Raw genomic sequence first — 15,725 nt, forward strand, 5'->3', positions numbered from 1 at the left:
AACAACATACTATTTCAAATATACATACTGCTATAATATACTTACTTATACAAATAGTCATACATAAAATACTAATATACATATGTGTACATATAATACAATATATATAAATATATTGTATATATATAAATATATATATCTATATACCTGCTTTCAGATTTTTATGAGATTTACTTAACTAAGAGACTTTTCTAAAAGATGTCTGCGCAACTTGTATTTAAACAGAGTTTTAGTCTGACTTTGCCTTATCTCGAGAGGGAGGGAATTCCAAAGACGAATATATTGTGAGTGATTACGTGTTATATTTCACAGTGGAGATGTATGGATCATTGATGAAGAAGGACCTGTGCCGCGGTTTATTTTCACTCTTCTCCGGTTGGTGCGGCCCGCTCGCCAAACATTTAGGTGCCCTGGTTCCTCAACCGCCTACTCAAGAAAACGATGACCGACTCAATCTATCCGCCTTGAAGGTAAATCTTTGTTAATCATGTAAAAAGTTGGTATCGTCACAATCGTTGGTGGCTTTCAATGTAGAATGAGTGACGAAAGCAGAATAGGACTAATTTAAGAACTTGACGAAAAACGAATGAGACGACCCAAGACGATACCAAAAAGTTATCTGTGCTACGTTTAACACTCTGGAGCGCCTAGTTATTAGTTAAGTACAAAAGAAAAATATTTACCCTTCGAAAATTAATTGATGTGAATTATATGGATGAGATGTGTCATACAAAAATAACCGTTCTTAACTGAATCATGGTAAATTAAATAGTACATATTGTATGCAGGCAATGAGTGCACTGGTTTGCTGCGGCTCATGTTTCGCGCCGAACGCCCTGGCCGAGGACGGCTCGCTCTACCCCTGGCTGAGCGAGATGCTTTCTTCCACTAACGATAAGGTACGTACCAGTATATGCACTTTTGAACCCTTCATTAACGTAAGCAGGTAATAAAACCAAACAATACATTCATAGTATATATTTGTACTATATGCCGTTTACTTTTTTTTATGGGAATTGGAGAGCTAGGCACTGAAAATTAGGCACTAAATGTTCAAAGTGTCAAATATATCGTCAGGTGACAAGCACTAATTACTAAAAAAATATTAAACAAAAAAACCATATTAGTACTTAAATAAGGTTGTTAAGTACTAATATGGTTCACTATGGCTATGACTACACATCGGTAACTCGTGGCATTCATGTAGCACTTCAAAGATTAGTGATGAGCACACATCGGTAACTCGTGGCACTTGACAGTTTCTAATAGACTAGTGATGTGACAATGTTCTTCCTATAGGAGTCGAGAAAAAAAAACCACTAAAAAAATCGTTTAAGTGCTACCTAAATGCCACGTGTTACCGATGTGTAGCTATGACCTTATGGTGGTAATTAGCAATGGCGGATTTGCCCTAATTACCAGTAGGCCTGGGCCTAGAGCGGTAAGACATTAGGGGCGGCAGTCTATGTGATGGGTGCTGAGAAAGGGGCGGCTAGTAGTTATTACAGGGCCTAGGGCTGCAAAGACTGCAAATCCGCCGTTGGTAATTACTGTGTTTTGCTTGTCACCTGACGATATATCCTATTTCCGCGCTTATACTAGCTTCTGCCGGCTACCTCTGCGTGAAATGATGTTGATGACAAAAACGAACCTGTCCTTCATTGGGCCTCAAACTGTATCGATACCACATTAAATTTCATCTAAGTCGGTTCAGCAGTTTAAGAGTGAAGAGGTAACAGACGGACAGACAGAGTTCCTTTCGCATTTATAATATTATATGTATAGAGAGTTCAGCAAAAGAACTTGGCGGTCAGCATCAAATTGAAAGTGACCAAGTATATCGTAACACGCCTTTGGCCGCTTTGGCTGTCACTATCTACATATTTGATTCTGTACAATCAGCAACACTCCTAACTGTACATCGGTGGACTTTATTACAAAAGGCATAAGGTCCGCCGATGTGCAGTTGACAGTGAGGGCGATGGTACATATCGTATGATGTCAAGAACTGCTTTGATTAAATAATGTATCCATTTGTTTAGATCTACGAATTGGCCCGCGAAACGATAGTGCTCCTTCTAGACTGCAACCCCGACATCGGTCCCCTGCTCGACTGGACGGTGGACAAGTGCTTCACCGGGCCGCCGCGCGTCGCGGACGGCTGTTTCATGGCGCTCGCTACCATATTCAGTGCTAGGTACGTAATACCTAGGTAAATTTAATGGTTACACCTGTGCTCTGAACATGTGTGACATGATGCCAACGGCCGCTTTCTATCACCGCACCGTTCGCTGTCGCCGGGGTATTCACCCCCACACCCTAGAACCTAAATGGTTGCGCACTGTGCGGGTTAATAGGAATTTCCGTGCCGAGGTTAATATTTTCCCGAGGTTCTTCAAAAAAAGAGTGTACAAGTTTTTAAAGGGTCGGCAACGCGCATGTAGTTGCAGGCGTCCATAGGCTACGGTACTGCTTACCATCAGGCGGGCCCCGACGTGGTATTAAAAAAGGTACATTCTGAATTACGCTTACTTTGTCGAATCTCGAAAAACTGACGGTCGACATCTCGAAACACCCAATCTCGAATAAGATTTTTCGCGCTGGATCTCTAATCGCCAGTCTTGAACCATTTTGAATTCCCTAACTCTCACATACACATCATTGTTTATATTACTCGTATCAACATATTTATTTAAAAACCGTACATTTTTGAAAACAGACATTCTGACTTTTTGTTTTCAGATATCTATTGTAGTTTTTTTTGTTCTGAAGTGCATTATTTTTGTCTAAAAATAGATTCCTCTTCCTTAATCTATCCGAAAATGATATGATTAATGCCCGAACCCTGCACGTTGGAGGTTCTGCCATCTTGTGGCCTGAATCGGAAACATAAACATGTACATTGCCAAAGCAAGTGCTACCATTTTAATCCAGTAACTTTGTCGAATTTTGTAACCTGGCTCTTTTGCGTCAAATCCGGTATTTTTTGCAGACTTGTTTATGATGTTGGCCCAATGAATAATCCAAGTTTGTGACTTCGAGCGCCGAACGAACTTTGTCAAAAATCGAATAAACCGCATTTTTTTTTAGATTTGGGCGATTATAACCCTAAAGTACTAGTTTTTGGTAGTAACTTCCTAGGGCGTTTTTAAAGTAGACTAAATTTGCTACAATAAGACACTAGAATTGTCTCTGTACATCTAATATTTTCCGAGATAAAGCCTTTCAAAATTTTATAATTTTTACATCAGTTCTTAGGCGTAATATAAGGGTTAGGCAGGTAATTTATATGGGATTCATCACCGCCACGTTCTACAAATTATTTATTTTCTTAAAAAAAATTTTTTTTTCAAAATAGGCACTCATACATTTTTTTATGGAAAATAAATATTTCTTAGAACGTGCCGGTGATGAATTCCATATAAATTACCAACCCAACCCTTATATTATAGCTAAGAACTGACGTAAAATTATAAAATTTTGAAAGGCTTTATCTCAGAAAATATTAGATGTACAGAGACAATTCTAGTGTCTTATTGTAGCAAATTTAGTCTACTTTAAAAACGCCCTAGGAAGTTACTATCAAAAACTAGTACTTCAGGGTTATAATCGCCCAAATCTAAAAAAATTGCGGTTTATTAGATTTTTGACAAAGTTGCGTTCGGCGCTCGAGGTCACAAACTTGGATTATTCATTGGGCCAACATCATAAACAAGCCTGCAAAAAATTAGAACTACCGGATTTGACGCAAACGCAAAATGTATAATTTTACTGTATTATTTACCGTTCTCGTACGTTTTCTTGTGTATAGAGGTTCTGCCATCTTTTGGGCATCGGGAGCACATTTACGCATCGCGCCAAAAATCTGACAGTCCCTGTGCTGTCCCCTAGAGTTCATGCACGCTTCCAGGTTTGGATTTGGAAAAATGTCTTAGAACAAAGCGCGGTGGGGACGAAATTTCCTCCCCCCTACTCCCTCATGAAGGCCCAGTTGCACCAACCCCAATCAACAAACCGATCAACGTCACGCAGCAGAGAACTACGAAAGTTCAATCAAATTTAGCGATCGCTTTAACGGTGACAGACGGTTTAGTGCGACTAGACACTCATGTGAGTTGGCTCTCTTTGGCTCCTGGTCTTAATCAACCTAAAGATCAACTGTGCCATGTATCAGCGAATATTCACAAAGAAAGTGAAAGGTTTCACAAATAAGGTACAACAAATAGCTATTTCACGCCACTGTTCGGAAATGTGGCAATAGATGGTCTAAAACCAAGCTGGAAAGTAGGCAATAGCTGTAGCACCTGAACCACCACTACTACAATGTTTCATTGTTATCATCATCTGTCATTGGTGATGGTTCGCTACAGCAATGAGTATCATTTAAAACATAAAAATCAATAAAAGTTCTTTTTTGGCGCAACTTTTTCCTTCAATAATAAAATTAGGTTATTTATAGGACCAATTTCTTGTTTAAAAAAATCTCAAAACCATTCAGTTCATTTTTTTTAACAATTATCCATTCAGTTCACGCTTAAAGCGTTTTTTACTTTTGTAGCTGTTTGTGGTTTTTTTTAGCAAAAACGTTTCCAAGTTTAGAGTCGGGGTTTCAAGCAAATAACAGAAAAACGCCTCTTAAAAGTGATAAAAAAGTAAAAAAGGCGGGATCTGAAAATACTTACTGAATTGGATACTGGATAGTGTAAATTGTGTTTGACTAAAAAATACAAGAAACACGTATCTACGCTCGCTAGAAATGAGTTCTTCTAGTGAACAAAATGATATTCTTACGCTGACGCATACCGAAATTCGAGAGACAGCACAGGCAGTGGCTAGTAATTGGCTACCAGAGAAATCGCGGGCTAGTACTTATAGTTATGCAAATGTTTTCTTATTTCCTCGCAGTAGTCGTGAAAAGCACTATGTAATGCCTCGGCCGGAATCGCTAAAGATGGACTCGTATTATTTGAGGGCCTCCACTAACGTGTCGGCCCTCAAACTTACTCGTCCATATTTTAGCGGTTTTCCGTCCTCTCCTACAATGTACTATAGCAAACCAGCTGCGAGCTGCTCAAGAGCCATGGCAAAAATGCCAGGACAGCGTGCAGCGCTAGGAAGATGATAATTCGTTGTCATTGTGCAGCGGCATCTATTCGCAGATCTCTGAACCTTCGAATAAGCTTCGACAACGAATTCAACGGTTTTTATTAAAGCGACATCTGGCGGATTTTTATCGCACCAAAGTAAACGTTATATAACTTTAATAGGAGTAGACTCCATACTTGAAAGTATTCCGATAGCAGTCGCTAGTAGTATGTTGTGACTATAACAAACTGTTTGTTTAGGTATTAGCTCATGATACAACTTAAAATTAGAAGCTTCAGGGAAAAAAATTGTGTGTTGTATCACGTCATGTGCAAAAGATCTCACATTTTTTTTGCACAGTTGCTTGCACCATTAGATATTATATGGTCCTACGAGTTTGTAAAGATAAATATTAATTTATGACAGGTAAGTATGTTTACAAAGAACGAAAACTAAATATTAAAATAATCGCCGTGAAATTGCTGACATTTTGTATTTAATAAATATTATTAAAGGCCATGTCGATTGTCCTAGTTTACTCAGTAAAATTTCTTTCACTGTTCCCTTAAGAAGGTTAAGGCACTTTCGTCCCATTAGTATTAATCAGGCTTCCACGAAATATAGAAAAAACAGTTTCTTGTGCAGGGCAGGCATGAGTTAAAATAAAGTTTTACTGAATTTAGACTTCGATGTATTTAGTGATAGCATATCGGTAATAAGAAATAAATTAATTGCATTTTTTATGGGTGATACTTCTAGCGCGGGTTCGGGCTTGGCTTACTGAAGTATACGAGTACTACATGGGTGCACTTGTATATATATTTGTATTTTCTGTATTTCGGTTTTTTTTTTGAAGTTTTGTGCAGTCGGCGGTGGAAGTGCATGGCCACTTTATGAATGTTTTCCATTCCTAATGTGCCTATGCAGTTTTGCAGCTAGTTGTACACAGGAACCTTGGCTTGTGCTGTTGCTTAACTTGTGTGTGTAACTGATTTGTGATTATATTTCCTACCTGTAATTGGCTCTGTGAATCTATTTTAGTTTTTGGAAATGTTTATAGCTGTTGGTTTTCCATGTATGTAATAAAAATAAAATAAAATAAAATAAAATAAATTAAATATTACAAAAATATTTACTAAAAATATTGACAAACAATGGCGTAGTCTCTATTTTAGTTTCAAAATTGTTAAACCTTTGAGCGCGCAAGACTTAACCGACGCGCCAAAGTTCTACGAGGGGGTCCTTTTACTAAGCAAGGGACGTCAACATTAAGTCCCTCATATATTACCCTAACCTGCACGAGATTCCAGCGAAGTACTAAAACTTTTGTCTGGAAAAGGACAAAAGGTCTAAAATGTGCCTTGACACATTTTAGACTTAAATTGATTTAGCTTTATTTACCAAGGATGTTTTAACATAGGCTGATTTTAAATTTCGTTACCTGTATTTATAGTCTGGTGAACAATAGTTAAGAAGAAAGGGGACGGCAGTTTCTCCATAAAAACTTAGTCCCCATTTTCCTCTCTCAATATTGACATTATGGAATTTTTTTTCATAATTTGAAGTATATTAACCATAGCTATGCCCCTACGTTTAACTTTTTAGATTTTTTTATTATTGCAAAAATTTGGAGCGGAAAACAGCTTCATACAAATTTTTAAATGCTCCTAACCTTCGAGCAACACCGGCTTCCGACACATCGGAAGGGAGGGGCCATTTTTCGCGGGGGGAAAGGTGCACACAGTCGCACTTCTCACACACTTACATACAAAATCCAATCTGTAATGACGACACAAATACATAGAAAATGACACACGTCAAAGACAAATCTTGCAAACCTCGATCTCTTTTTGTGTACGGACGAGTCACAAGTGTCACAACACGCACACTAACACATTTTCGTTGAAGTATGTTATTGTATTCTGAGAGATGAGAAGTCGGATTTGTCGCTCGACCGATCCGCAATTTGTACTGAGCGAGCAAAATCGATAAATCCAACAACAACATGAGACTAAAATATAATAATTGTGTTTGAATGTAATTAAACGTATGATATGTAAAAAAAATATTACATGTGAAATGTAACACTTTCTTTTTGTAAATGTGATGTCCCCGACCTCTTTTTATAACAAAAAACCGAGCAAACAGGCATTTTTGTGCAGCAGTGTTCACGCGCGCGTCTGGACTCGGTCTAGTGAAAAATCCAAGTGCAACTAGTTTTATTACCCGCGCTAGATTAGATTGACGCGCTAATCTTGTACCTCGGCAGAGGGGAAATAGTGCGAATGCCGCCTCCCTTCCGTGTTGCTCGAAGCTCCTAACTCTTATAATAATGTAGTAGTAAACTACTACATGAAGAGTTGTAAGATGTAGTAGGTACGTCCTCAAAGCAAATGAGAAAACAGATGTAAATTACAAGCACAGCTTTCGGGAACGGGAGAGAAAATTTGTGTAAGACCCATATTATATGTGACTGTTATTATAATATATATAAATATTTCAAAACGTATACAATAGGGGATATTACTGCAATGTTCTGCCGCCAGAGTGCAGCACTACCGACTCAGTAAATTCATAGACTAACTTATACATACTGTGCCTTAAACTGTTTTTTGACAAGTTTTCACAGACAATAAAATATGACATTGATGCATCAAGGCGGTTTGTTAACAAGGGCCTACCAGTAAACGCGAAAACCGAAATTTAGTTATCTGCCTCTTTATCGCTCGAATATGCAAGAGTGATAGAGAGATTAGATAACGAAATTTCGATTTTCTTGTTTCGCGGTAGGCCATGTGTTTGACGTGACGTGTAATGTGTCAATGTGGTTTGTTTACTGTATGTGCCACAAAGGTGCCACCTACGCAGAGCTTTGCCTAATATTCCCTATTGTACTAGCCGATGTTGTTATATGTAAACGAAAACCTGTTGCACGTGTTGGATGACCGGATCAAAAAATGCTCACCACTGAAAAAAAAAGTATTTCTTAAATTGTACACTATAGTGCACAATTACATATGTAAATGCCTACCTGGTAATCATAAGTAAGGAATGTCCGCTCATTGGCCGTTTTGCGATACCAAAGTAAGACCTTATTTCGCTAACAATGCAGCTCCTGGGATTTGATTATATTGATCGGACGAATCTTTAGGGAGTTAAGATTATTGTGTGTTTCTATACTATTGAAAACTGACTAGAGAATTACCTGCCAAACCCTTATCCTAGTTGATCTATAGTTTGGGTACCTATTCATTCAACGAGTAAGCGGACCATTAAATATCGTCTTTTGTTTTTATAACGACCCCGTTTTATAAATTCGAAACGAATTATTAGAATACGTACATTATTTTTTATCACACTTGCTCGAAAAAGGTCTTATTTCATGCAGGTTATTTCATGTATGTTTATATTAAAATTTCTTGTTGATACTTTAATATGCGAGACGCGCTAGTACGTACTAGTTCTAAAAAATGGTTTTTATTATTTGTAATTGTTTTCGTTGTACACACATTTGTCTGAAGCTCTTTCTTACACCAGTCAAATCTTACAATAAAAAAACATTGCGTGATGTAGTTCTATATTTTTGTATGTTGTTTGCAGTCCTTGGAGGAATGTGAAACTATGTTTTGCAAGCAAAAAAAAGTTGTGCTCCCTGCGTAATTTGCAAAAAACTGCATAAATTTCGGAGCTTTTTCAGTTTTTGCACTTTTATTATAAAACTATGGGTTTTTGGTCAAAACTTGGTATGTAATGTTAAAAGAACATTAAATTTGGAACAATTTAAGCCCATGTACAGCGCCTCATGTTAAATAGTTCATGAGATATGGAACTTTAAATAAGGGTATTTTTTTCCTTAGAATGAAATTTTTAGTTTTTCCTATATTTCAGGACAAATATCGGCACAACCGCTCATGCTATGAGATATATTGCGAGAATAAAGTTGTAGCAAATTTAATTACCTTTCATTTAAGCGCAAGAAAGGGTCAGTAAGTTGTACAGTTCTCTAGTTATCGTAAAAAAATGAAATTGCTATAATGAGGAAGGCAACTAATGTATTGTTTAAGGCATTGTCAAAATCCGTACAAAAGGTAGTACCATCGTCGAGAGTGACATCTGCGATTAGCTTTTACCGGTCTTCTCCGATAGCAGCAGAGCGATGTTAGAGATCAACCATTTTTAAAATGCACTCCCCTCTTAAGCACTTCATTCATTCAGTAATGAAATCAAGATACAAACTGTAGTTTGGCTTGTTTTTAGGCTCCACTTTTTGGTCGTAGCCATTGATTGTAGTCCACGATACCTATTCTTATTTAAGAATTAGTTCTTGTTTTGATACGACCTTGACGATAGTTCACGGTGATTGGCGTGGTGTTGGCGAAACGCACCAGAATCACTGAAAGTCGTGTCAATAGATATCTAGCTGTCGCTTTTTGGTGCTCTTGAGTGTACTGTGAGTCGTGTTAATACAAGACCACGATAATATCCTACCCACAACAAATTGATACATCAGAATCAGCTACCATTACCCACTCTAGGTATACGTTTGTGTTATAATCCACGGGTTTTAACTAGCAATATCCTATTACTACGAGTCTTAACTACATACATAGATTGACAAACTAAATCGGGAATAGAAGAAGAACTAAACGCGAAACACGTAGTATGTACTAGTTTTTATTCAGTAAGGTAAAATAAAACAATAATAATAAGGTATAATAAGTGTGTGTTAACATGATGCATGCTCTGCCAAGCCGGGCAGATTGCATACATTTGTTACGTTCTAGCAATGAGACATTCTTTTAGCATAATTAGTTAATCATGTTAACATTGAGATATATTTGGTTACGAATTACACATAGCTGTACTATGCCTAATAATTTACAAAATTTAAGTTATCGGTACTTAAATATCCCATTTGTAACACAAAAACTTCAATATGTATTTGCCGTATTTTCTATTGATAAATTAGTCCAATTATTTATTTTTAATTGGTCCAGACTATAAATACATTTATACAGTAAAAAGACTGAAATCCGTATTTATAGTCACTACCCGTGGATTGACAACTCACTGAGCAGTAGCTCCACATACATTTAGCCTTAACAGCCATTGGAAAAGAATTTGCAATATTTCGTGTAAATACGGTAAACCACTGAAGAAGTTATAATATACTGGTAACTTGACAAGACTGAGTCACATACATGCCTATAGCACAATCAAACATATACTTAGCGTGGGTAATGGTAGCTGATTCTGATGTATCAATTTGTTGTGGTTAGGATATTATCGTGATCTTGTATTTAACACGACTTACAGTACACTCAAGAGCGCCAACAAGCTAGATATCTAATGACACAACTTCCAGTGATTATGGTGCGTTTCGCCAACACCACGCCAATCACCGTGAACTATCGTCAAGGTCGTATCAAAACAAGAACTAATTGTTAAATAAGAATCGGTATCGTGGACTAAAATCAATGGCTACGACCAAAAAGTGGAGCCTAAACTACAAGCCAAACTACAGTTTGTATCTTGATTTCATTACTGAATGAATGAAGTGCTTAAGAGGGGAGTGCATTTTAAAAATGGTTGATCTCTAACATCGCTCTGCTGCTATCGGAGAAGACCGGTAAAAGCTAATCGTAGATGTCACTCTCGACGATGGTACTGCCTTTTGTACGGATTTTGACAATGCCTTAAACAATACATTAGTTGCCTTCCTCATTATAGCAATTTCATTTTTTTACGATAACTAGAGAACTGTAGAACTTACTGACCCTTTCTTGCGCTTAACTGAAAGGTAATTAAATTTGATATAACTTTATTCATCGCAATATATCTCATAGCATGAGCGGTTGTGCCGATATTTGTCCTGAAATATAGGAAAAACTAAAAATTTTATTCTAAGGAAAAAAAAATCCTTTTTTTAAAGTTCCATATCTCATGAACTATTTAACATGCGGCGCTATGCATGGGCTTAAATTGTTCCAAATTTAATGTTCTTTTAACGTTACATAGCAAGTTTTGACCAAAAACCCATAGTTTTATAATAAAAGTGCAAAAACTTAAAAAACTCCGAAATTTTTGCAGTTTATTGCAAATTACGCAGGGAGCACAACTTTTTTTTGCTTGCAAAACATAGTTTCACATTCCTCCAAGGACTCCAAACAACATACAAAAAATATAGAACTACATCACGCATTGTTTTTTTAGGACATTTTTTTGTAAGATTTGACTGATGTATCTGTAGCTCTAATGCCTCTAATGTAGTGTACCCAAATTGAATAGGACATAAATATATCTAATATATAAAAAAAAAACGGAAAACATATTTTGTATCAAACACATTTCGAATTCAGCTATTCTTTAGGGATGATAATATTATCCCACACCCTATCTATTTCGCTTGGGGCTGTCCAAAGTCAAATACAATTGAAATAGGGCACTGTATAAGGTTTACCTGCAAAGTGACCGTTTTTATTGCTTTTGGGTGCATACCTTTACAGTTTCCTTGTATTCATTATGTAAATAACATGTGATTTTTAAAATGATTAATACATAAAAAAGAATTACTGATAAATACAACCGGAAAAAGGAGATACAAAAAGTAAGCACCCTTAAGACTATTTGTATATAATTCACTTTTTAAATTCTGGTTTGAGTTTTTGTTACTAATTTATTATTTCAGAGAACCTAAACAGACAATTCGAAATTCAAACATTGAGGATATACAAAAACTAGTATTATTCCGCAAGTGAGCGGATTCCAACTAGGGACTAATTTAATTTAATCTCCACCAAAGTCTTTCTATTTTATATTGCCTCTTAAGTAGAAGTGACCCATTGAGTCGTCCTATTAAAGGGGACGTAATTCGTTTTTATTCCTAGTACAATATTGTCTTTGTTTACAATTTAATCACGTCTTAATTATACCTGCTGTGTCCTAATACGGGGAAAAATCCTAGTTAATTACTTTTCAAAAGTCGCTGAACAAATGTTGGTCAGTTTGAGGAGTAAAGTTTTGGGTCGTGAAAAAGAACTCTTTTATCAACTAATCTGCAAATAACTCTGGCTGGGACTGCTTAAGAGGAAAGGGGACGGCCGCTTCTCCATACAAACGTACTCTCCATTTTCCTCTCTGGATATTGACATAATGAAAAATATTTTTAGATAATTTGAATAATATTAACCATAGCTATGCCCCTACGTTAGATTTTTTGTTTATTGTAAAAATTAGGAGCGAAAAACAGATTTCATACACTATTTTAAAGGCTGCTCTCTCTCTCTCTCTCTCTCTCTCTCATAAAATAATTAAAAATTCGAAAAAATTCGAAACATTGCTGTGGTTTATATACAAGCAAAATGTATCAAAATATTTGCAATTTATAATAAGTAACTCTTCGATTACATCCATTTTTAGGGTCCAAATAACTTAGCTGTATCTCTTTAACTCTAAGGAATCTTAGATATATATACATACTTACCTACACTTGCAATTTGAAATCGTGACAAATGTGTATTTCTTTCGCCGCTATGGCGCCAAATAGGTAGAGAAAACTAGAAACAGCTTGTGCCGAGCTATAATTCTTTCGACGAGCTTTTATGTGTGTCTCAAATGTAGGCAATTGTTACATAATTTTATCCTTTTCATACACTGAAGGCGATTCGTTATCCCATGAGCTGAGCGACATGTGTTAGCGCTATCGCTGTGATTAACTCGATTATACTCGTACCAACTGGTTACCTTTATATTGCAGCTCGACGTTCTCATCCTCACATTTGTGACGTTCCACGGAAAAAGGTACCTTATAATATTGGAGCGGCGTTAATAATAGCGTAAGCGCCAACCGCCATAAGGTACCTTTACCCGTGGGACGTCACATATCTATTTTCAAACAAAGGATTTAAAGATAGGTCCATTAATTAAATCATGTACGTGAATTCCGGCTATACTCTTATTACACAGAAAAAATATATGTTAATAAAAAGTAATCTCAACGCCGGCGTATATTTAATAAAGAAGCTACGCAGACGGGGAGTAATATTATAATTCTACTTGAATAGATAGAGGTCGGTTTATGACGATTCGAACGATCCCTGAAATGTTTTTTACTTTGTTTTAGATTTATCACAAAACAAAATAAAAAGATATATTGGGACAAACTTTCATTCGCCGTATTCAAGTACATATTAGTTAAATGGCACTTACGTCCTTAATTTTCCGAGGCAACGAGAAAATTGACTAAAAATAAATTAAACAAACTTTATTGGTGTACAACGCGCAGAGGTGAACTTCGTTCTACTTATGTTGTACTTTGTGAGGCTAAAATAAATTTCTACTGTATATACATCACTTATAAAACGCGTCTGTCTGTTTGAAGTTCATGCGGTTTTCACCTATCAATAGAGTAATTCTTGAGGAAGGTTTAGGTGTATAATTTGTCAACCCGTGCGAAGCCGGGGCGGGCCGCCAGTTTATATAGTGTTATTTTAGAGTCGTGAATCAAACCACATTGTCTGATAAAGCTTCCTTAGACTAACGGAGCATTAAATTTGGTCACAATTAAGTGGCTCCTTTATGAATGTTAATTTTAGATCTCTGTTGATTATTATCCTAGATCAAATGACTTGTTGATACTATTGATCATTATTGCCAAAATCACGTCCCTCTATTTACATTCAAGAGGTTAAATATCTCCTTTCTTCAGGAGAATTGCGATACGGTTAACAAGCCAATTAAGATAACCGCCGATGGAAGTGATTGTTAATCAATTATTGAGTAGAAAATAATACTGTCTTTTACTATTTAAAACTCTGTAATCCCTGTTTACTTAATTTCTTTCCCCCTTATTCATAAAACTTTACGGGCCTGATTTAGTTAAATTATGTTTTATCCCTTTCTTACATATACATAAATCAAAATTATAGATAAGGACAAACAATTATTAGCTAATTGAGGTTTGTAGCGCGTTTATGAATAAGGGGGTTAGTCTTTGAGCTAAAATCAAATAAAGGCGAGATTGAGCTCGAGAATTTAAATGAGTGTACGTAGTTTCAGTAAGCACTTCTTTTTTATTACCACGTTGCGATTGGATAAGCTGTTGTTAGGGCGGATGGACACTTTTATCACGAAAATTGACAATGCCGCAGCAGTAATGTTGCAACAGAGTACCTAATGCTGTTGCAGTCGCCACCCGAATGTCACCTTTATCATAGCTTAGAAAGTAATAGAAACGCAAGCGAAGCGAGCGCGGAAATTTTTCGATATAAAAACGCAATATGATAGACAGTTGTAAATTTTTACTTTTAGTATGGAAATCAGTCACATCATTTTATCACGGAAGTTGACAGTACTGCAGCAGTAACGTTGCAACAGAGTAATGTTGCTGCAGTCGCCACCCGAATGTCACCTTTATCATATCTTATAAAGTTATTGAAAACGCGAGCGAAGCGAGCGCGAAAATTTTTCGATATACAAACGCAATTTTACTTTTAGTCCCAACCAGGCGCGAATCCAGGATTTCATACAGAGAAGGGATGGGACAGTTTTCTATCAGCCTAGCTTCGCATAGGGCTCGATATTTCTTAGGCTTCGATATTCGAGGTTGTTTTCATGCATAAAATATGCAAGAAAGCAGAGCTTGGAATTGAATTGGCGAAGTGTGAGAAAGGCAGTAGCCAGCTGCGAAAGAGGAAAGCTTGGATTTGGATCCACGCCCAAGTGTAATTAAGGCAGAAGGCCTCGCATAAGACCTAACGCCGAACCGCAAAAGAGTGGGTTGAAATCGAATCTATGCATGTAATCACGACTCTTCTACTGCTACCGATTGTTTCCCAAACAATTACTCGCCATTATTTTTGCAAATTAGCTTTTGGACAGCTAAAAAAAATCGTGTGGTAAAAACGATGTGACTGTCCCTAATTTTAAAATTTGTTCACCTTTTTCAACCTGGCATTTTGGTGCCCCTCCTGAACGTGGTGCCCTAAGCACGTGCTTGTTTTGCTTATTGGTTACAAAGTCTTTATTAATTCAACCATTAAAGTCGACGAGTACAAAAAACTTTAAGCTAGCTCTCAATTTAACATTTTTTTTAAACATTATTTTTAATTTGGCCTTACAATTACTCGTAAGTAGGTAAGACCGTTAAATATTTAAAATGATTATCTTATCAGAAAATTATCACCAATTACTCTAAGAAAACTACTACTCTAAGTAATCCGGCACTGTTAAGAATGTATTTTTTATGTGAAACGTGAGTGAAATCTCTTTAAAAAATCCGTAGGGGTCGGATTAAAAATTGTAATTAAGTCCGACTCACGCTTGACTGTACATTTCTAATAGGTTTTCCTGTCATCTATAGGTATAGACCTATTTTATATATTTTTTTCAAAATTTTAGACCTAGTAGTTTTTTTTTATCATTTTTTCATTTACCCCCCAAAAGTGGCCCCCATGTTTAAAATTCATTTGTTTACGTTACATGTCCGTATTTGGGTCACAAACTTACATATGTGTACCAAATTTCAACTTGATTGGTCCAGTAGTTCCGGAGAAAATCGGCTGTGACAGACGGACAGACAGACAGACAGACAGACAGACAGACGCACGAGTGATCCTATAAGGGTTCCGTTTTTTCCTTTT

The 15,725-nt window shown here is 36.6% G+C and overlaps 1 protein-coding gene across 1 annotated transcript in view; it reads left to right on the plus strand.

Moving 5' to 3' along the window:
- Window positions 1-15,725, plus strand: part of LOC134804693 (protein furry) — a 124,422-nt gene that overhangs the window by 29,716 nt on the left and 78,981 nt on the right. Inside the window, exons 19-21 of the mRNA XM_063777815.1 lie at window positions 313-470; window positions 789-899; window positions 2,043-2,197. Coding sequence (XP_063633885.1) covers window positions 313-470; window positions 789-899; window positions 2,043-2,197 — 424 coding nt within the window. The remainder of the gene's footprint in view (window positions 1-312; window positions 471-788; window positions 900-2,042; window positions 2,198-15,725) is intronic.

This window comes from Cydia splendana, chromosome Z (assembly GCF_910591565.1).
Source record: "Cydia splendana chromosome Z, ilCydSple1.2, whole genome shotgun sequence".
In the NCBI taxonomy this organism is placed as follows: Eukaryota; Metazoa; Arthropoda; class Insecta; order Lepidoptera; family Tortricidae; genus Cydia; species Cydia splendana.